This window comes from Armigeres subalbatus, chromosome 3, assembly GCF_024139115.2.
Source record: "Armigeres subalbatus isolate Guangzhou_Male chromosome 3, GZ_Asu_2, whole genome shotgun sequence".
Classification (NCBI taxonomy): domain Eukaryota; kingdom Metazoa; phylum Arthropoda; class Insecta; order Diptera; family Culicidae; genus Armigeres; species Armigeres subalbatus.
The window spans coordinates 56,578,560-56,602,791 of record NC_085141.1 but is presented as its reverse complement, the minus strand read 5'-3'; the positions used below and the strand labels follow the sequence as shown (position 1 = coordinate 56,602,791).

Genomic DNA, 24,232 nt, shown 5'->3' with positions numbered 1-24,232 from the left:
GATGTTAGGACTACCTTAATGGTCCACTTATACTTTCCAAGAGCGATCCATGGAGTCAAGTGTCACCCGGTTGACTCCTGCAGGCCAATGATCCACGGCGAGCTGTCGTCCGGTCAGATTGGAATGATTATTCCAGAAACCGTTGATGTTCCACTGGAGACAGAAGTTGACCTCCAATGGAAGTGTGGGGGTCGGAAAAGGAACAAGCAGGCTACTTTGATCTGATCCGGTGGAAGGTAGGGGCGATGCGTTCGACGTACCAGTCGAGTTGTGCATGTCAGGTGGGAAGAAACCAGGTTGTGTGATCATGTCCCTCGGATGTATCCTGATGTAGGACTTACAACCCGGGTTGGTGTCCCCGGGGTGCTCGGAAGGCGGCTTGAAGGGGTAGGATTTACTTTCCGAGAAAAAGTTTTCGGGGTGCCCAAGAAGGCTAGTGTTACTCACATCGTCGGACGTTCTAACGGGCGGACAGTTAAACTGTATGGTTGACATGTTACTCCTCAAAGTCTTGACTCCCACGTCGTCCGTCGGGGAAAAGCTAAGCGTCCCGAGTACGTCTAACGGGAAACGCTTGACTCCCTCAGACTCCTCCGGAACAGCAGCGGTTTGGTGCTTGCGCTTGACAATTTGCTTGCATAGGGAAAAAGCCTCCGTCTATCCCCGGGCGCCAGGGGTGTTCCACAGCTCCGGTGTGGGAAAAATGACCGCACTGAGGGGGCCTCAACTACCGGGGGATCTGGGCAGGATCTTCTTGTTTGGTGTTTCTTTGTCCACTGAGTGCCGGGGTCGACCCGGTTGTTCCGGTGGGGTCATGACGTCTGGTCTACCGGCGCTCCGACTACCTAGGGCACTGTGGTTATTTTCTTCGTCCGATGTCATTCTCAGGCGCCGTGGTCGGTCTGCAGGTTCCGGTTGGGGTATAGCGTCTGGTCCCAAGATGTCCTGACAGTCCGGATCAGGCAACGACTCAAGGGCTGCAGTAGTGCAGTGTGTTGTTTTTGGCACGTTGGAGGAGACAGGGTGTTGGGTGTTGGCGTGTATATTGAAGACGTGGTTAAGATTTGACGGAAGGAACGCCACTCTTCAGGGCCTTTTGTGTCAGGTGAGGTGTTTGTAAGACTCCGTTTCGGTGTGTTGGAAACTCTAAATCCAACTCCAATATTAGACGTGGAGGTTTTGGAAATGTTTAGATCTTCATTGGATGTCTTTGGTTGCGTAAAATAGAAATCGTTCTGACTTGGGGAGATCTTGGACGTGTTGGAATCATTATAGTACGTTCCATTAGAAATATCTTTTTAAACCTCTTTTACCCTTCTTACATATCTCTCTGCTTGACCGTTACTGAACGGATGATATGGTGGACTTTCAACACTTTTTACGAACGAATTTTAAATATGTCCGTCCCGGAATAAACGTCAACCTCAAGACTGCGCCCGTTCTTGGGTCGCTGCCAGACGCTTCTGGCTACTGTCCACAATGGTACAATTATCACTTTACCTGAATAATAACAAAAAGGACACTCTTATTACTGTCGAAATGAATACATAATAAACTATTACTTTTCCAAACAGAGCAATCGATTCTTTGAACACAGCAGAACAGAGGAGACCACGCTATATAAATTAACGTGGTATAAACGGCGTGGAAAACCAAAACCATCTATTGTTAAGGTCACCCCTCACGGAATCCAAGTTTCAAAGTGCTCGCGTTTTAGGGGGCACACCACTCGATACGGAGGCGGCGCACAACTGTCATTTTGTTGATTTAGCTTTGCTGCATCGCAGCATGCGTGAAATATTAAAATTGACAGTTGTGCGTTGCTTCCGTATCGAGTGGTGTGCCCCCAAAAACGCGAGCATTTTGAAACTTGGATTCCGTGAGGAGTGACCTTAAATATACCTACTGGAGCTTTAGGTTAGATTTGATTAGTAGGGACACGGCAGGTATTTCCATCCATCGTCGTAGGGACTAAAACCAACGAAAGCAACATCCAACTGGTAGAATTCCACTATAGCAGAACGTTTCTCCTGAGCTTACGGTTTGGTATGGATGAGTTTGGCAGAAAAGTGTCTCTTTTACTGGTTTTCGAGACTATGACGAAAAGACGAAAATGCCTGACTTAACCCTACTTGTATTAGAACGAATTTATTTATAATCAAGTGAAAAAAATCTGTAAAAAATCTGTGAAAAAAATCTGTAAAAAAAATTGTAAAGAAATATTAAAACGTCGATTTGACGAATCTGATAGCACTCCCATGCAAACCAACACCATCAACAGATAGTAGAAGCCTTCACCTACGTGTCCATGGTGTTGGTAATCGTGAAACCGACGTTTTTAATCTTTGTTTACAAAAGCAGATAAGTCGTTTTGAAAATTTTGAATTGACTAACTATGAACTCATAACGCAATGTTTTGTCCAAAGGTAGTATACTCTATAGAGTACGAAGTCTTTCCAAAATGTCACGTGTCATTTGACATAATATTATTTGAATGACATTTTGCCTCTCACGACTCCGATTTTATATACATATACACTATACAGTAATAATGTTCTGTTTGACAGAGTTGTATGAGCATTTAAGCGCTATATAGTTCGTCATACATCATGAATTGATATCAAGCTTATGAAAAAAGTTCTCGGAAAATTATACAAATCATTGCCAATAACAACAATTGCCAACACTGCCAGTGAGTGCCATTTGCTTCAAATTAGATTAAAAAAACAGCTTCACAGGGAAATCCAAATTTTCAAGTTTTTCTCTGAATGTCCCGGGAGCATTATTTGGAATTTCAATCAATGAGTAGTTTCTTCTGATAGTTCATCGCAATTCTTGTGAAGTTGAAGAAGAAAATTCTTTTAAATTGCCAAAAGGAATTCTTCTGAATGTCCACGGAGAAATTCATTTGAAATTCTACGTGAAATGTCTTAATAATGTACAGCAACAGCTTCATAGAAAGAAGACAATCACGATTTTCTTCCAGCTACCAGTATCCAAGCTGAATTCCGCGGACGAACTGGAATGGGACAATAATGCATATACCCGTAGAACAACCCATTCAAGTGCTGAAGAGGGCAATAGTGCGATCGAGATGGTAGGTCATAATCGGTTGTACCTTGCATCCACCCGTCAGCCATCGAACGTGGCGCCGTATCCCGGAGCCATCATAGTCGCGCGCATCCAGGCCGACCTCCGAAAAACGTAAATGGGTATTCGATGCCGAAATGTGCCAACAACTACGCATCAATTTTGCACGGTGAAACCATAGGAAACGTTGAAGTTGGCGCTATTGATTGGTCCGACTGAATAGTTGATGATAATTTGCACCCACGCCAAGCTGTTCTGCTGGGGATGGTACTGTGCCGGCGGGAGAGGACTGATTGAACTATGACGAAGGCTTGAGCAAAACTGAATAATACAAGGGAGGCATCGATGGAAAGGAATGCTTGGGCACCGGGACAGGATTCCGTTTGGTTGGACTGCCGCTGTCCAAAGCTCACCCACTTTGAGTGCGAGATAATTGATGAATGTATCCAGTCGGGTGGAACAGCATTGACTTGAAATTAGTGATGATTGGTGATTTACTTAACGGTTGTTCATAATCCACGTAGAACAAAATTGGGAAGAATTATACCCATTCGCCCCCTCTCGTTTATGTCACCCTTCTGTTGTGCACTCCGAGTCCATATAAAAGTCATAATCTTTACGAAAAAAACAAATCCGAACAGTTTCATTCACCTCACCAATTCTGATAAATTCCTCCCGACTGCTTTTTCCATGCTATTTTATTTTGCTCAATCGCTTTGGCCCACCCCAACTCATAATGGTACACGTGGTCTGTGAAAGGCCCCGGCTCGCTGTGTAGCTCATTGCATTGTGGCGACTAGGATACTTGAGAGATTATGAAAGTTTATAATTGTAGTCCAGTTGATTGATGACTGTTCAAATACCGGATAATGAAAAGGCTCCTCCAAATAAAATAGAAGTATTTCCATGGAAAACTCACGAATAGACATTATCTTTCCCAGCGGCCGGTGGTACGAGGATCCGATTCTGGCATTACTCAAGTTTGCAAACTGATTATTTTGACTAAATATGCGGGGAAATAAACAAAGTTTTAGGACAGAACAACATTTGAATCAACGACACATTCATGGTTAAAATTTTCGTTACAACAATAAAAATCATGTGTAAATTATGTGCGGAAAGCCCTATTCAAACTGATGAAAATTCAAGTGCACTTTAAATTCAATAGATATCGTAAACGAACATTTGTTCATTTTTGAGATCAGCTGCTCTTCCTTCTCAACTTATTTATTTATAATAAGGGTCAAGTTTCAGAGTAATTTCCATTACAAACTTTAAATGTTTTTTTTAGCCGAAGAAGACTATTTTTGGTCGAATAAGCACTTAATCAGCTTGCAATGTTTGTTGGGTTCCTTGACTCTCTGGACCAGCGTCTCCAATTAAGGATTCGACACTTCACTTCCAACTTCGTCAAGATATTATCGACCATCTTTGGGCAGTCAAAGGCAACAGCGTCGACGGTTAAAGGCAACTGTGACAGGAAACAAACGCACCCCGACTAGAAGAGCATAACAAAAACTTAACACAATTTTAACACATTGTGATATTTATAACTTATTTTTATAATATTTTGTTCTTAGTAGACATTATCATTCAAAAAGCGTAACAAGTTTTTATCATAATATGATTTAAAAAATGCCTAACATCAAATTGCCCAAAACTAGGCAATAAAAATTGTTGTACTAAGTCTCTCAGGCATAGAGATCATTGTGATATAATTTGGAAAGATTGCCTCATTTGCAATGTCCTTAGCTTGACAAAGAAAAAAAAATGTTACAAAGTGTTACGTCACGGAAAAACGATGTGACTGAGCAAACGGGATTGGATCCTATAGAAAAGCAATAATCAAACTTTAAACATCTGCGAGGAACTCGGCCTCAATTTGTTATTCATCAAGTTCTTAGTCAAGATCTGGCTGACTTTCAGCTTCGTCAGTGGGTAGATATTTCTTTGCTATATCAAATTTCTGTTATACTATTTGTCTACTCAGCTCATCTAGATCGTTCAATGGTGTTGTGAGTGGTTTTAGTTCTGTAGCCCTCTCCATAACTACTGTATGTCTTCTAACAGATCGTTTTTTCGCGTCATTTTATATAGCACTTTCGGCCATACATTTTCTCCAGGCGTTCCATAGATACGTCTTGCCTTATTTTTGCCAATTGGTCGTTGTGCAGCCGTGTGTGTATTAAAATAAATCACGTTCCATGGACTTCGTTCGAACGAGCGCATCAACAGGGGACATGATGATAGATCCCTCTGCTGTGAAGAACAGGTGCTAATTAAAACGAGTATTATGTTTGAAAAATACTACCTCTGTTGTTGAAATGCATCTATTACTATTACAACACACTAACAGATAACTACACAGAACATATTATTGAAACCATTGTTGAAAGAATACAGTGGACGTTCGATAACCGCAGGTCAAGTCTCTCGCCGTCTGGTACTTATCGTCCGTACTTTCTCCGCTTTTGTTTGCCCGTTTCACAAATGCCAAACATTCGATGTACTTCGATATTTGGTGACTCAATTGGTTGAATCGCTGTCGCACACCGTCCACCGGTCTGTCTTTAATATAGTACATCTTTGACCCCACGTGCTGCCTGACTGCCATCCTTAAAGTTGTTTTACTCTGATTTGTTCCTTTTACAGAATCTTTAGATATTAGACCTCTTCATGTTTTCAAAAAGTATAAAAAATTCAACCGGTCAACCCAGAATCACAATCCTTATGCAAAAATAAGTCTCCTGTCAAATTTTCAGCTAATTCGGATAAAATTTCGAGGTGGCTCAAGTAGATTTAGTGTTTTTGGGCTATTTTTAATTTTGGAAAAAATCTAACAAGAGATATAAACGTCAAAAACTATCGCAACAACCTCTTTACGGAAGCTATTGGTGTCCTCTACAAGTCTTGTGAACATTGCGAGTCGTTTCGTTCACGTTTTGTCCTTGTTAAAGTGATTTTTAAGCTTTTAAGTGCATAAAAATACTGTTTCCCCTAAAAGTCGTTGTTCTACAAAATTCTTGAGTTTATGACAAATGATTGTTAATTTATTATATTATTATTCCTCTTTTTTCCCTGGAAATTTGAGTAATATAATTGCCCATGTGCGATTTGCCGTTAAATTCTTAAAAATCAGAAGCTGAACATTTGTCATAAATTTGCACGTTAGGATTTCTCCAAACAAGTTGTTCGAACAAAACATAAATCAAATCATATGATATTTGATGCTTACAACAAACGACTTCCAAATTTTGTTAATTTCACCATATGTCTACATGCTTTTAACATTGAGTGCATCGTAGTAACAAGTGAAATCAAAGCTTCTTTGTTTGAACAACTTGTTTGAAGAAATCTCAGCGTGCAAATTTATGACAAATGTTCAGCTACTGATTTTTAAGAATTTAACGGTAAATTGCACATGGGCAATTATATTACTCAAATTTCCAGGGAAAAAAGAGGAATAATAATATATTAAATTAACAATCATTTGTCATAAACTCAAGAATTTTGTAGAACAACGACTTTTAGGGGAAACAGTATTTTTATGCACTTAAAAGCTTAAAAATCACTTTAACAAGGACAAAACGTGAACGGAACGACTCGCAATGTTCACAAGACATGTAGAGGACACCAATAGCTTCCGTAAAGAGGTTGTTGCGATAGTTTTGACGTTTATATCTCATGTAAGATTTTTTTCAAAAATTAAAGTGGCCCAAAACACTAAATCGACTTGAGCCACCTCGAAATTTTATCCGAATTAGCTGAAAATTTTACAGAAGGCCTATTATAGCATAAGAATTGTGATTTTGGGCTGACCAATTGAATTTTTAATACTTTTCAAAACATGAAGAGGTCTATTAGATATGGCCAGCCAGAAAAAACATAGCTGGGCATCTAACTCCTCAATCCAGTTCCTGCCTCTATTGCTTTCATTTGAGTTCATGTGACGTGGATCTCGACGAAATTGTGAAAACGAGTAAAAAAAACTTTAAACCCAGAAATATTTAAATTGTGCTTATAGCCTATTCAGATTACGCCATTTATTATAATAATTATCGTGGTCAATATGAGAAAGAAAGAAAATTTATCCAAATTTCCAATCATGTTTTGAAAATTTTATAGGTAATGACATCTGTACTGGTTAGCATTTTTTTTTTCTGATTTTATATGTGACGTTTTTATTTTAGTTTTATACACGCTTATTTTCCTACCTTCTTCGAAGTCCATTTTTTACTGTTTACACAACAGAAAATCAAAATAATCTGCCCATATCCTGAAATGAATGATAAACTGATTATTTCTAGACCAACATTTGAAAAGGGCGTAACAGCCAAAATTTATTCCTTCTGATTCTTCGTCTACATATAGCAAGGCACGGCAAATGCTGGGTAAAGCGTACCATTGGTACTTCGCGTACCTGAAGGAATAAAATAGACCCCATCTCGCGGTCCTTAGCCTCTTACCCAGCAACTCCTATCCCTACCTCCCCGCGGTGCTGGCCGGGATATGATCAACCTTAGGGAAGATCCGGTAACCAACCCCGAAGGGAACTATGGTCGTATGCTGACAGGGAAGGGGGGTTTGCTCCTCTCCGGAGGTGCAAATCTTATTGAGCGTCTGTTCTCCATGTCAGGATCGGCTCACAACAGCGTCTGTTCTCCATGTTAGGGGCGGCTGATCATCGTCCGAGTGCCAGCGAGGGACTCTAAGTGAAACTGTGCACCATTGTCCACCGGAAATAAGGAGGGATGGTACTCTGGAAATTTAGGGGGTTTGGTGTCAGGCCCTGCAAGCCAGCCTTTAAAAAATCATAAGCAACGAACAATAAACAAGAGAGTACGGACCAGAACTATCGGCGAAGACCACTGCGACGAAAAGGGACTAGCGATTGGAAACTCGGTTCGTGGAACTGCAAATCTCTCAACTTCATCGGGAGCACACGCATACTCGCCGATGTGCTCAAGGACCGTGGATTCGGCATCGTAGCGCTGCAGGAGGTTTGTTGGAATGGATCAATGGTGCGAACGTTTAGAGGTAATCATACCATCTACCAGAGCTGCGGCAACACACACGAGCTGGGAACAGCTTTCATAGTGATGGGCGATATGCAAAGGCACGTGATCGGGTGGTGGCCGATCAATGAAAGAATGTGCAGGTTAAGGATCAAAGGCCGGTTCTTCAACTTCAGCATAATCAACGTCCATAGCCCACACTCCGGAAACACTGATGATGATAAGGACGCATTCTACGCGCAGCTGGAACGTGAGTACGACAGCTGCCCAAGCCACGACGTCAAAATCATCATAGGAGATTTGAACGCTCAGGTTGGCCAAGAGGAGGAGTTTAGACCGACTATTGGAAAGTTCAGCGCTCACCGGCTGACGAACGAAAACGACCTACGACTAATTGATATCGCCGCCTCCAAGAATATGGCCATTCACAGCACCTACTTCCAACACAGCCTTCCGTTTCGGTACACCTGGAGATCACCACTGCAGACAGAATCACAAATCGACCACGTTTTGATTGATGGACGGCACTTCTCCGACATTATCGACGTCAGGACATATCGTGGTGCTAACATCGACTCTGACCACTATCTGGTGATGGTTAAACTGCGCCCAAAACTATCCGTTATCAACAATGTTCGGTACCGACGACCGCCGCGGTACGACCTAGAGCGAATGAAGCAACCTGATGTCCCACTGCAGACGCGCAGCATCTCGAGGCAGCGTTGCCGGAAGAGGGTGAGCTCGATGGGGCCCCTCTTGAGGACTGCTGGAATACAGTTAAAGCAGCCATTAACGACGCAGCGGAGAACAACGTCGGGTATATGGGTCGAAGTCGACGGAACGATTGGTTCGACGAAGAGTGCAGACAGATTCTGGAGGAGAAGGACGCAGCGCGGGCGGTCGCGCTGCAGCAAGGTACCCGGCAGAACGTGGAACGTTATAGACGGAAGCGGAGACAGCAGACCCGCCTTTTTCAGGAGAAGAAACGCCGCCTGGAGAGAAGCGCAGTGCGAGGAGATGGAACAGCTGTGCCGTTCTCAAGATACACGCAAGTTCTATCAGAAGCTCAACGCATCCCGCAAAGGCTTCGTGCCGGGATAAGGATGGGAGCATCTTGACGGACGAACGAAATCTGAATGGCGTGGAGAGTACATGCAGTCAAAGTCAAGGCAGCGGAGGAGATGACAACGTCAGTTCAGCGGACGATGGAAGCCAACCAGCCCCCACCTTGAGGGAAGTTAAGGATGCCATTCAACAGCTAAAGACCAATAAAGCAGCTGGTAAGGATGGTATCGGAGCTGAGCTCATCAAGATGGGCCCGGAAAAGCTGGCCACGTGCCTGCACAAACTGATAGTCAGAATCTGGGAAACCGAACAGCTACCGGAGGAGTGAAAGGAAGGGGTTATATGCCCCATCTACAAAAACGGCGACAAACTGGAGTGTGAGAACTTTCGAGCGATCACCATCCTTAATGCCGCCTACAAAGTGATATCCCAGATCATCTTCCGTCGTCTGTCACCATTAGTGAACGAGTTCGTGGGAAGTTATCAAGCCGGCTTCGTTGACGGCCGCTCGACAACGGACCAGATCTTTACTGTACGGCAAATCCTTCAAAAAATGCCGTGAATACCAGATCCCAATGCACCATCTGTTCGTTGATTTCAAGGCGGCATACGACAGTATAGACCGCGTAGAGCTATGGAAAATTATGGACGAGAACAGCTTCCCTGGGAAGCTTACCAGACTGATCAAAGCAACGGTGGATGGTGTGCAAAACTGTGTGAAGATTTCGGGCGAACATTCCAGTTCGTTCGAATCGTGCCGAGGACTAAGACAAGGTGATGGACTTTCGTGCCTGTTGTTCAACATTGCGCTAGAAGGTGTCATACGGAGAGCCGGGTATAACAGCCGGGTACGATTTTCAACAGATCCAGTCAATTTATTTGCTTCGCGGATGACATGGACATTGTCGGCCGAACATTTGCAAAGGTGGCAGAACTGTACACCCGCCTGAAACGTGAAGCAACAAAAGTTGGACTGGTGGTGAATGCGTCAAAGACAAAGTACATGCTTGTGGGCGGAACCGAGCGCGACAGGGCCCGCCTGGGAAGCAGTGTTACGATAGACGGGGATATCTTCAAGGTGGTCGAGGAATTCGTCTACCTCGGATCCTTGCTAACGGCTGACAACAACGTTAGTCGTGAAATACGAAGGCGCATCATCTGTGGAAGTCGGGCCTACTACGGGCTCCAGAAGAAACTGCGGTCGAAAAAGATTCGCCACCGCACCAAATGTGTCATGTACAAGACGCTCATAAGACCGGTTGTCCTCTACGGACATGAAACATGGACAATACTCGAGGAGGACTTGCAAGCACTCGGAGTATTCGAGAGACGGGTGCTTAGGACCATCTTTGGCGGTGTGCAAGAAGACGGTGTGTGGCGGCGAAGAATGAACCATGAGCTCGCCCAACTCTACGGCGAACCCAGTATCCAGAAGGTAGCTAAAGCCGGAAGGGTACGATGGGCAGGACATGTTGCAAGAATGCCGGACAGCAACCCTGCAAAGATGGTGTTCGCTTCCGATCCGGCAGGTACGAGACGGCGTGGAGCGCAACGAGCGAGATGGGCAGACCAGGTGCAGAACGACTTGGCGAGCGTGGGGCGTATCCGAGGATGGAGAGATGCGGCCTCGAACCGTGCACTGTGGCGTCAAATTGTTGATTCAGTGTTATCTGTTTAGATGTTAACTAAATAAATGAAAAATCAGAAGGGTTATATACAAGACACAACCGCCCAACGTAAACTACGTAAGGCAGTTTTGGTCATTAAGGATTGTAGTGCCATCATGCATGAAAATTTTTAGAAAATTTATTTGATTACTAATGTCACTGGTTTCGAACAAAACTAGCGTATCTTGAGATATGAAAATTGTTGGATACGACAATTGTTTAAAAAAATTACTATGAAAACCCAAATTAATTCCTCAGTAGTAATGATGCCTTCCTTGGATCCGAATTGCCAACATTTGGGTTTTGAAGCATTTGATGAAATATTTTAATAGAAGAAGCTCTAGGGGAGCATCCTCTTTTCCGTTTGCAACATTTGTTGTTCAGAAATATTCCAATCATTGGCATATCTTGTTTTTCGTGCATCACTAGAAATCATAAAATGTCAATCATGTACCAAAACCAAATTAATTTGGTTGTGATGCGCGCGAGTAGTAAACGTTGCGGACAGGAAAAGAGGGTGTGTGTGTTATTACAATCTAACTCCCACTGTCTGGCAGTGTCACCAGTGTTGGTAAAATCTCAAAATCTCAAATCTCATCGGCGATTCAAACCATGCGTGAGTCAAATTCCATCAGAATCATGGCCCAGAGATTTGCTCATGATTCGAATCGCAATTTGCATCATTGCATGATATTTACGTGTTCTTCATTGTTGAATGCATTGAATTAACTGTTTTTCGCCTAAAACAATGCAATGGCTAATAATTGCATATATTAATAAAACATACGCCTCGATTGCGTTTTGACGCTTTTTAGAACGAAATCATTTTTCGGTGAGTGAGTGAAGCGATGCGATTCTGGCTGAGAAACTCAAGCGCGATGCTCCCCCGCAATCGCAGGCAAGATTCAGATTTGAGGCGAGATTCGATGATTCAGATTTGAGTATGATTCTACCAACACTGAATGTCACTATGGATAAAATATTCGTGCAACCATTTTATTAATATCATTGCAAGACTTTTGAATCAGGGAGCAAGAAGGTGATAGCTCTATTGTAACTCATATAGCCCGTTTCAAGAACGTATGCGTTCCGAAGCTTTTGTCGTGTACACAGCAAATAATTTTTAAAATTCAACGACGTGTAAAATTGCAGGTATGCGTATCGAACAAATTAACATGCGATATTCAATCAAATTTGATTGAATTTTACATGCAAGCACAGTTTAAATTTATTTCGATTCAAAAGAAAAGCGAGATCGATTGAAAGTTACGTTTATTTGCATGCTCCATATATGTGCATGAAAATACATTTAAAATCACAACATATTTTTATCTGTGTACAATAAGTACCGCATGTTTGCACCCACGTATTATAAAAATATCTTAAGTGCATTCACACTTCCTGAATCAAAGTTAAATCCTTCTGATTCAGGCGCGCATTTAATTGGATAAAAATATTATTAGGCCGATATAAATATTTTTTAAAAATATGTCTCCCCTCCCCTTCGGATTGTTTTGCTCGAAAATACCAATTTGAGGGGCAACAAAAAAAAATTCCGGTAAATTTTGAGAACTTTCATAACATTCTTTAACAAATTTATTTTTTTATTTTTTTTCCATTTAAATATTTATTTTTTACTAGCAGACCCGACGAACTTTGTTTCGCCTAAAATTGATTTATTCTCTGATTAGTTCTCGAGTTATGCAGAAATGTTTGGTTCATTTGTATGGGAGCCCCCCTTTCCAGAAGGGGGAGGCGTTGCAAACCACCACAGAAACATATCTTCCCTTCCAAAACCTCCACACGCCAGATTTGTTTCCATTTGCTTGATCTCGAGTTATGATGAAATTGGTGTTTCATTTGTATAGGAGCCAGGTTTCAAAGAGAAGAGGGGTCTCGAACCATGTTAAGAACCTTCACCGGCCCCAAAAACCTCTGCATTCAAATTTTCACGCCGCTCGATTCAGTAGAAGAAGAAGAAGATTACCCTTTGACTTTGACTTGACTTTGCGGAGACCAGTAGACCTTGACCTTGCGTAGACCATATTTTTTAATAAATATGTGTAACGGTCTTTCCAATTTCGTTTATTTTGTAGGCTCAGGCGTGTATAACACTTTACGGAGCCATTGTTCTTTGTGATATATACAATCAATATCATTTTATTATACGGTTAGTAAGAGGGGGGTAGAAGCCAGCGTACTCGTGGTGACTCGAGGTTAGTTTACAATATTTAAGGATGGACGGGGCTTAGGATTTGGGATCAGGAAATTTCAGCTTCTCATCCGGGCATTTGGCGTCAGTGACGATGTGGCGTGTCGTCGTGCTCGAGGAATGGTTCGACTGGGAGCATCTTCCGGATGGCAAGAGCTATAGAGCTCTATGGAACAAAAAGGCAGAGACAGAACAAAAAAAAACTTTAAAGAAAGAAAAAAAAAACAATATGTTAGATTTTTATGTCAGAAGCACAAAGAAAACTATAAATGGCCTGCATATAGACAACATCACGATCTCCCAAAACACCGCGTACTTCCCTGAAGGGTTGTTTACCTCGGGCCACAAGGGTATCCAATAATTGCTCTCTGGAGGCGTCATTTTTCGAGCAGGACCAAACTACGTGATCGATGTCATCATAATCGGCTCCGCACCTACATAAGTTGCTATCGACAAGGTTTATTCTGTACAGATGTGCGTTTAGTGAATAGTGATTGGACATAAGCCTCGACATCGTGCGAATGAAGCCTCGACTTAAGTCCTCACCTCTGAACCACGCTCGCCCAGAAACTTTTGGAACTATGGAAAATAGCCACCGTCCAAGTTCGTTGTGTGTCCAATTTCTTTGCCAACTTTGAAGAGTACTCTGACGGACTAATGGGAAAAACTCGTTGCTCGAGTATTGTCTATCATAAACTTCACCTTCCTGTGCGCCCATCTTTGCCAGCGAGTCTGCCTTCTCATTGCCGTAGATTGAGCAGTGAGATGGGACCTAAACAAAGGTAATCTTGAATGATCTTTCGACCAAAACACGCATCTGCTCTCTTATGTTTGTAAAAAAGTAAGATGCGTGCTTAACAGGTTTCATCGACCGGAGTGCCTCGATAGAACTAAGACTATCCGAGAAGATGAAATAATGGTCTACGGGCTGATTGGAAATTATCCCCAAAGCGAAGTTAATTGCTGCCAGCTCAGCAACATAAACCGAACACGGTTCCTGAAGCTTCCGGAAGGTGGTTGAAGTTACATTGAAAACACCAAAGCCAGTGGATCCGTTAATGCGAGAACCATCAGTGAAATATCTGTTGTTGCAATTGACATGTTCATATTTTTCTGAAAAAAGGGAGGGAATAGATATTTGTCGAAGATGATCTGGTATTCCTTGAATAGCGTATTTCATGGACAGATCGTATTCAATTGAGGAACTGTCGTTGGTGAAGTGAACTCGAGGTGGATTATAACACGGACAAAGACAAAGACAAAGACAAAGATCTGAAGAAATGTAGTTGAGATAGACTCTAAGGAATCTTGAACGACAAGTCAGTTCAAGCATTTTATCGAAGTTATCTAAGACAAGTGTGTTACTTGTTCCACATTTGACGAGTATTCTAAGTGAGAGCTCCCAGTAACGGTGCTTTAAAGGAGTGACTCCAGCAAGCACCTCCAGGCTCATGTTATGCGTTGAATGCATGCAGCCAAGGGCAATACGCAAACAACGATACTGAATTCGTTCCAATTTGATCAAGTGGCAATCAGCTGCTGAGAGGAAGCAGAAAGAGCCATACTCTAAAACAGAGAGAATAGTCGTTCTATAGAGTTTGATGAGGTCTTCCGGGTGAGCACCCCACCAGGTTCCGGAGATAGAACGCAATTACATTGCGATGAAATGGATCCTTTTCCGGCATTTTTGTATCAAATACTCAAAATGGAGTTTCCATGTGCATTTAGAATCAAATACGACCCCAAGGTATTTAGAAGATAAAGATTGGTTGATGTCATCATTCAACAGTTTTAGTTTCAGTTGAGCTGGGTACCGCTTCCTAGTAAACACAACCAACTGAGTTTTTTGCGGTGAAAACTCGATCCCTAGATGTCTGGCCCAAACAGTCAGATTATCTAGGGTACTTTTCAATGGTCCTTGCAAGACAGCTGCACATGGACCTCTTAGAGAGACCACGGCATCATCTGCAAGTTGTCTGAGCGTGCATTGTCCTTCCAAACAATTGTCAATATCTTTAACATAGAAATTATAAAGCAAGGGACTTAAACATGATCCTTGGGGAAGGCCCATGTAGCTATTTCTGGAAGTTGTCAGAGTGCCGAGTGTGAAGTTCATTTGTTGTTCTGACAACAAATTGTACAATAAATCGTTCAAAATAACGGGTAATCCACTACTGTGCAGATTGTCTGACAGTACTTCTATGGAAACTGAATCAAATCGCCCTTGATATCCAAGAATACTGAAGCCAATTGCTCCTTGTGCGCAAAGGCCAGCTGAATATCTGAAGAGAGCAACGCTAGACAATCGTTTGTTCCTTTACCTTTTCGAAAACCAAACTGAGTATTTGAGAGTAATGCATTTTGTTCGACCCAATGGTCGACTCTTGAAAGGATCATTTTCTCTAATAACTTTCTCATGCATGATAGCATGGCAATCGGTCGGTATGAATTGTGATTAGACGCTGGTTTCCCAGGCTTTTGAATAGCTATTACTTTGACCTGTCGCCATTCAGGTGGCACAATGTTGTACTCCATGAAACAGTTGTACAGGTCCAGTAATCGTCTTTTTGCGATATCTGGGAGGTTTTTAAGAAGATTGAATTTGATGTTATCGCATCCCGGAGCAGAGTTATTCGATGAAAGAAGAGACATAGAAAGTTCCAGCATTGTGAATGGTCCACCCAAAGAACCGGGATCAGTGACTGATTCTCGAAATAGCGGTTCTGCTGGTACGGAATCTGGGCAGACCTTTTTTGCGAAGTTGAATATCCATCGATTGGAGTATTCTTCACTCTCATTGTTGGAAATGCGGTTCCGCATGTTGCGAGCCGTTTTCCAAAGTGTTGTCATTGAGGTTTCTCGTGATAGTCCCTCGACAAAACGTCGCCAGTAGCTACGTTTTTTTGCCTTGAGAAGATTTTTGAGTTTTCTTTCGAGCCTCAAATACTCTTCAAAAAGCTCTGACCTTCCGTGTTTACGGAAGGCCTTCTGTGTAACGGTCTTATTAGTTTTCAGTTCGCAAAAAAAAAAAAAGCTCAACATTTTTCCAAAGTCGTTTTTTAATATAAACATGTTTGTGCAATTACATTGCGATGATTGCATTACTAACAAGGGCATTGGCATTGATAACAATTGGTCGTCTCATGCCTGTTCACACATTCCCCTATCTGCATCACTTTTTATTCACCATGCACTACATTACGCATTTTTGTTACATTTGTTTCGACTGGTTCGGCTCCATTGTTCTACCTTTTGTGCGAAACACCGCACAAAAAGCAAAGTCCAAAAGCCAACCGCACTGAACGGCGACGGCCGAAACGAGACTCTTGCGGACAAGAAAAGAGGGTGCTGCCAAAATGATCCGATACCCTATTTTAACGTTCATGACCCAAAGTTTCAATATAATTGACAAATTGGTAGAGAATTTCCGAGTCGAATGATGTATAAATCTCAAAAATCCATCGTAAGATAAATGCGCTATTAAAGATCAAAATCTTACATGATTTCGTGACGGTCTCGAAATTGGAAATTTTCATTTGTCACCCTGTATCCGAGTCTTCCCCTTAGACGTAGTTTACGTCAAAAATGTAGCTATATACGTAGACCAAGAATCAGCAGAAATAAATTTTGGCTGTTACGCCCTTTTCAAATGTTGGTCTAGATTTTAACTAGTTCTACAGAAATTTTGCCGAGAATAATAAATCGAACTCTTCATGAGAAAAACCCATTGAATTACACGGTCGTCTCACGTGAGATGTGTCGAAATAGACAATTCTCGAGTCATTCGAGGCGCAGAATAGGCATAGTTTTTTTTATTGTATGCAATGCCCGATCATTATTGAATTCATAGCGATCACCTGATACAACAATAATGATATTAATGTTGGCTTATGACGGGATGAATAAAATCCAATTTTCAAAATATCGAGGTTGATCAACACTCAACATGTAAACTCGTCAGCGCACAATGGTCAGAAAAATACGAAATTGGGCCAAAACTAACATCAACCCGTTTTCTACCAAATTATCTTATCTGGATGTCATGAAGTAAGAATAAAATATTGTACTGTAACTTTTATCCTATTTAAGGGATGTTGGGGCTCTGCATACCGGAATCCTTAACTTATCCTTAACCGAACTACCGAAAGAAATTCTCAGATGAATTTCAGAAGGCATTCCCGGAGGGGTTCCACAATCCTAGCAGCACAATTAAAACCGATTTGGTTGCTGCAACTCAAATGTAATCAAAATCAGTTGTATATTTGTAACAGATACCTCTATATCACAAGTGTGCTGCTCGAGAAGGAATTCACGAAGAAGTTTTCCAGGAGGAGTTCCCGAAGGAATTCTGGAGAATTTCCCGAACTAATTGCCGGAGGAATTTCCGAATGAATAACCGGAGGAATTCTCGAATAATTGCCGGAGGAGTTCTAGAAGGAATTGCTAAAAAAAAATCCCGAAAAAAATACCAGAAGATTTTCTGAAATAATTGCCGGAGTAATTTCCAAAGTAATTGCCGCAGGAATTCCCAAATAAATTGCCGGAGGAACTCCAGAAGGAATTTCCTGAAGAATTCCTAAAGGAATTGCCAGAGTATTTTCCGAAGGATTTGCCGGACGAGTTCCTGAAGGAATTGTCGGAGGAATTCCCGGCGGAATTGCCGGAAGAATTACTGAAGTACATAATTGCTGGAGGAACTCCAAAAGAAATTGCCAAACAAATTCTCAAAGGAAGTGCTAGAGTGTTTCCCGAAGGAATTGCCGGAGGAATTTTCAAAGTTGAATCCCTGAAGGTATTCGTGGAAGAATCCCAGACAAAAATCCATAAACAATTCCATGACCTCCAGGAAGAATCCCTGGAAGAACCCCAAGAAGAACCTCTAGAGGAACATCAGGAAGAATCAATACACGCAGCAAAAACTACGTTAAAATCAAACACTAGAATATGTAAATCCAAAAATAAACAATTTATTCTGGCATCAAAAATAAATATGTTTGGATCAAACATATTGTTGCATTTGAAGCGAACGAAAACTTTTTTTTGAATCAAATGTGCGTTTCAAGTTGCTTTAACCAGCTAAATGTTTGAAGCAAACATGGATATTATTGTTTGGCTTCGACCACTCATAATATTTTCTTATCAATAAGGCAAAGACAAAGGTGCTGTTTGAACGAGATGGCGCCACAACATTTAAAGTAAAATGAATTTCCTTGTATGGACAAATCATCCGTTCTCATCAACTACGCATCGCATCAATATGAAAGTTAGGTCAAAAAGCAACAAATAATTTTCAGATTTTTTGTACCCACGACTTGTTTTCCAGTTCTAAACAATAAAAGAGATTTCATTGTACCTCCATACTAAATTCTAGCTGTATACTTTCAATTTCTTCAAGACTGTTCTCCACCTCGTGTGTGTGGAAGGAACATTGAAAGCTTTCGATATCGAACAGCAGATGCCACTAGTGTATATGCAATATTACATTGATACAAACACGCAGCAACACCACCTGTCGCCTGATAATGGAAATATTGCAATTATACCATCAGGTGTAGTGGCTGTTGTTAAAATGTTTTGAAAGGGCCTCAAGCGGAATTTTGGCTAGAATGCAACTGACGATCTCCTATTCTACAAATTTTCATATTCTGGTAGCATTTGACTACAAGATTTCACAATTACAATGTACATATATTATTTACTTACCTTTGTGTACCTAAAAAACATCCTTATCATCAATTTGGAAGCAAGAAAACAAATGCTTCTACTCTTGCTTTTACTTCTCTGCTGTCTTCCGATCTGATCCGATCCGAACTCGAGTTTTTGTTTACTTTTGCAAGAGCGAGCGAGGGGCTGCCCACTAGTGTATGTATAAAACAAACAGGGATTTAATTTGGTTTTAAAAATAAATATGTTGGATTCAAACATATTACCATTTTGGAAAAAAAACATGTATATTTTTGAAGCAAATGGATGAAATTTGTATCCGTGTAGAGTAACTCGAGGTAGAATTCCTGGAGGAGCTCCAGAAACAATTCCACGAGGAACTCCAAAAAGAACCCCTGGATGAACTCCATGGAGAATCCTTGCAACAACTTCAGGAAGAATCCCTGGACGATCAAGGAGAACCCCTGGAGTAAACCCTGGAAGATCCCTATAGACCCTTCATAAGGATTAACTGGAAGACTTATAAGAGGAATCTCTGGAGGAATACCAGGAGGACTACCAGGAAGAAATCCTGGAGGAACACCGTGAAGAACTCCATAAGAAGCTCATGGAGGAATTCCTGGAAGAATCCCTGTGGCATTGTGGCCACTTCAGCTTTAGAAAGAATCCCTCGAGTAATTCCAGGTAGAGTCCCTGGAGCAACCCAAGGAAGAAGAATTTCTTGTAGGAACTCCAGAAGGATTTTTTAGAGGCATTCGTGAAGGAGCTCCGGAAATAATCTTTGGAGAAACTTAAGGAAGAACCTCTAAACGAAATCCAGGAAGAATCCCTGGAGGAACGCTATGAAAAATCACTGAAGGAAATTCAGAGAGAATTCCTCATGAAACTCCAAGAGAATTACTTTAAAAACTTCAGGAAGAATTCCTGGAGGAACTACAGAAAAATCTCTAGAGGGGCTCCAAGAAGAACCCGTGGAGAAACTGTTCGGGGTTCAGCCAAACCGCACCAAGCGGCTTTTTGACTGACTTGTGATATTTTGTTCGCAAAAAGAAAACGGATAATATTTTATGTTTTATGTGAAATGTACGCATGACATTTGTTGTAGGATATCCTAAGTTATGTCGTTAAACGATGTCCAATGCGATTTGTGATTAATTGAATCTGTTATACGAAAACTTTGGCGAAAAAATTGGAAATTTTTCATTGGCGCTTGGTGTGATTTGGCAGAACCCCGACCAACTCCAAGAACCCCTGGAAAAACACCAAGAAGAATCCCTGGAGGAACTTCAGGAAGAATTCATGAAGCAACTATAGAAAAAAATCTTTGGGGGAACTTTAGGAAGAATCCCGGGAGGAGCCCTAAGAAGAATCCCTGGAAGAACTTTAGGAAGAATCCCGGGAGGAACTCCAAGGAAAATCCTTGGAAAATCTCCAGGAATAATCCCTGGAGAAACTCCAGAAATAATGCCTGGAGAAACTCAAGGAAGAAGCTATGGACGAACTTCTGGATGAATTACTGGAAGAATTCCGGTAAGAATTCCCTAGAACGAATCCCTGGAGGAACTCCAGGAAGAATCTCTGAAGGAACTCGAAGAAAAACTCCTGGAAGAACTTCAGGAAGAATCCCTGGAGGAATTCCAGAAAGAAAGCCCTCTGTGAACCCCAGAAAGAATCCCTCCTTAGTAGAAAAAATCACACTGATTTGGTAGCAGCAACTCAAATGTGACCAAATTCGGTTGCATAAGAGTTACTGTAACTACTCTACAACATGTGTGATACTCGGGCTGGAGGATCCCCAGAAAGAATCCGTGAAGGAACTTTGGAAGGAATTTTGGAAGGAATTCCAGGAATAATGCCTGGAGGAACTCTAATAATAATTCCTGGAGGAACTCCAAAAGGAGTAACTGGAAGAACTGCAGGAAGAATACATGGAAAGAATCCCTGGAGAAACTCTATGAAAAATCTCTGAAGTAACTCCAGGAAGAATTTCTAAAGGAACTCCAGGAAGAATCCCTGCGGGGACTCCAAAAAGCATCTGTAGAGTAACTTCAGGAAGAATTGGCAACACTGCCGATTATTCGTGACGTGATTGTATCGGCATAAAAAATCAACCGAAATTACTTTCGAAATCGAGTAATTAAATTCGCGAGTGGATTGTAAATCGGGAGATAAAGTGCTAACAATCGCGTAAATTGTGCAAGCAGGCGAAGGACTGCAAATTTTAGTATAAATTAATGGTTAAAACTCCCGGTGAAGTGAACTTATTAGGAAGGAAACAAGTGAGAGTGTGCAAAAAGACAAGTTCATCTTGCATGCAAGTTATGATCCGTGAAGGATAATTTATTTGTTCATCTATGAGCATTAATTAAACTAGTGGTCAAGTGTGTTTCATACCACATCATTGACACACCAAAGTGCTATTTCGAAGTGAAATATAATTTATGTATTGCTAACTCGACTTATCCATCCAAACGTATGGAGCGATGACGGTAGGTACAGCAACAACTGTTTTTATTGTTCTGCTTTGGCGAGCGAGTGATAAAACACAGCGAGACAGTGAGACGAAGAACTCACAGCGCTGCTGGCGGCAAAACAATACCGCACAGAAGGCAAGAATAGGGGACGCTGATCATAAAAGCTCTATACCGGTATTAATAATATAACTTTAAATACATCAATAGATTATTTTACTATTCATCGATTTAAATCGTTTTCTTTTACATGTTTTGACACTTGCTTATTTGCTTGAACCATTTTTTTTTGACGTAAACTACGTCTAAGGGGAAGACTCGGATACAGGGTGACAAATGAAAATATCCAAACCCGAGACCGTCACGAAATCATGTAAGATTTTGAACGTTAATAGCGCATTCATCTTTCGATGGATTTTTGAGTTTTATATATCAATCGACTCGGAAACTCTCCACCAATTTTCCAGTTATATTGAAACATTTGATTATCAACGTTAAAGTAGAATATTAGACCATTTTGTCAGCACCTCTTTTTCCCGTTCGCAACGTGAGTCTCATTCGGCCGTCTTTCAGTGTAGTTGGTTTTTGGGCTCTTCTTTTTGTGCGGTGCTTCGCACCAGTTTGCCACAAAAAGTAGGGCCAGAGGGGCCAGAGCAGTGACCGCAGTCGGCGATATACATACAAGCGCATGTTTGTGCAAAGATAGGATGATCGATTGTTAGCAACGGCAATGCAATGTCATAATGCGATAATCGCAATGCAGATGAACAAACATGTTCGATTCAAAGATAACTTAGGAAAATGGTAAGCCATTTTATGATAAACTGCAAATTGTTAATTATATTTTTATTATTAAATATGCGCCAAAATCAAAAGAATTCATTTTTAATTCAGGAAGTTTGAATGCACTTCAGATACTCTGTGGGTACAATCATGCGGGGCTTATTGTATACGGCTATAGCTTCGGAACGCATACTTTATTGAAACGGGCTATAGGTTACAATAGGACTATTACTTTCTAGCTCCCGGATCTAAGATTTCAATTATATTAATAATATGGTTGCACGAATATGTTATCCATAATGCCACTGCCAGATAGTGGGAGTTAGATTGTAATAAAATAGCACAAATACCCTATTCCCGTCCGCAGCGTTTACTACTCTGGCGCATCTCAACAGAATGGCTTGGTTTGTGGTACCGTTCTGACTCAAATCCCGAATATGACTCATATTCCGAACGCTGGCGTTTTAGCGCCCTAAAACTAAAACTGTCATTGGTTTTCCGCACTGAGGATCAAGATAACAAACGAATTCAAACTCCTGTGGAGAAAATTACACGAATAAAGTTAAAATGGGCATTTAAAAGCTAAAGTTCGGAATATGAGTCATGTTGAATTTGGGATGGGTGTTCGGAAAAAAAAGTTCGGAATTTGAGTCCAAACGGCTAGTATTTGTTGATTTCTAGTTGGCGCAACCGGGTTTTATCGACTCGCGCTTCTTTGTCGGACTCAACAATATGACTACTTATCCCTTCTCTGCCAACTTTTAAAGTTAAAATTTTAAGTTATCGTACCGTCGTCGGTGAGACAACGGGTCAAATGGGGGTGAGAATGGGTCATTGTTTCAACTACATAGAATGCTTGTACAATAGATTTAATGTATCTGAGAACAATAAAACTGAATTATAAGTGACCTTTTTGAACGATTTTGTTATCCGACCTCCAGACTGTCGGTGAGGGCTCGGACGTCACCCCTGACTACGGTATCCAACAATTTTTTATATTTTAAGTTATGGTAATTTTGTTCTAAACCAGTGACATAAGTAATCGAATGAATTATCTTAAAATATGACTACATTCCTCAATGCACCAAACTGTTCTTTGTAGTTTACGTTGGGCGGTCGTGTCTTGTACATAACCCTTCAGATTTTTTATTTGTCTTATTAGTTTATCGTTTCTATTTGCCTTATAGTTTATCGTCTTATTTATTGTGATTTTACTACATATATTTTTTTTATCTATATATTTTTATTTATATACTATAATTTTATTACATCGCGGCTTGGTGTATTCATAGTTATATAATTATACAATTTTGTTTTGTTTTACAAATCGAATCATCAGTAGTGAAAGACCAGAGTATAGGGCTAACCGTGAATTAGTAAAACATTTAAAGATACTGGCGATGATGTAATGATTTATTAATCAGAACGTAAATATCCCAGGACTTTGAAGAGTAAACAATCACGGGGAAAACCCAATATCTTTGGCCATACTATGAATTATGCTGGAATTATATCCAAATAACAAAAAATGCAAAATAGTAAAATTAAGTTCATTCAAGTAAATCTACACCATGCAAAGGGAGCGACAGCTGTACTTTGTAAGAGATTTGCTGAGAGCAAACTGGATATTGCGTTAATCCAGGAGCCATGGACGAACAACGGTAGAATAATGGGTATTCCTACAAATACATCCAAAATAATTTACAAAACAGGACAGCAACCTCCCAGGGCTGCAATTTTGGTGAATGGAAAAGCAAAATTTATTCCAATAACAGAGTTTATTAATCGAGATATTGTTGCGGTTATGATGGAGGTACCGACAATTCGTGGGAAAACGGAAATATTTGTCGCCTCAGCATACTTCCCAGGAGATGCTGATAATATGCCTCCACCAGAAGTATCCACTTTTAACTAATATTGCAGAAATCAAAATAAAGCAATCATTATCGGTTGTGACGCAAATACTCATTACACAATATGGGCTAGTTCGGATATCAACATAAGAGATCAGAATCTGTTCGACTATATTGCAAAAATTATGTAGATATAAGTAACAGGGGAAATAAACCTACCTTTTCAAATGCTATCAGGCAAGAAGTTCTAGATTTAACCTTGTGTAGTCATACACTTTCGGAGAAAATCACAAATTGGCATGTTTCAGATGAAACATCTCTATCTGATCACATGCACATATTATTCGAATATGAGGCTTGAAATCAACTCATAGAAACCAGAAGAGATCCCAGGAAAACTAACTGGGAATTT

At 41.0% G+C, this 24,232-nt stretch overlaps 1 protein-coding gene across 1 annotated transcript in view; it reads left to right on the top strand.

Moving 5' to 3' along the window:
* Positions 1-3,094: 3,094 nt before the first annotated feature.
* Positions 3,095-24,232, top strand: part of LOC134221656 (uncharacterized) — a 54,152-nt gene continuing 33,014 nt past the window's right edge. Inside the window, exon 1 of the mRNA XM_062700845.1 lies at positions 3,095-3,204. Coding sequence (XP_062556829.1) covers positions 3,095-3,204 — 110 coding nt within the window. The remainder of the gene's footprint in view (positions 3,205-24,232) is intronic.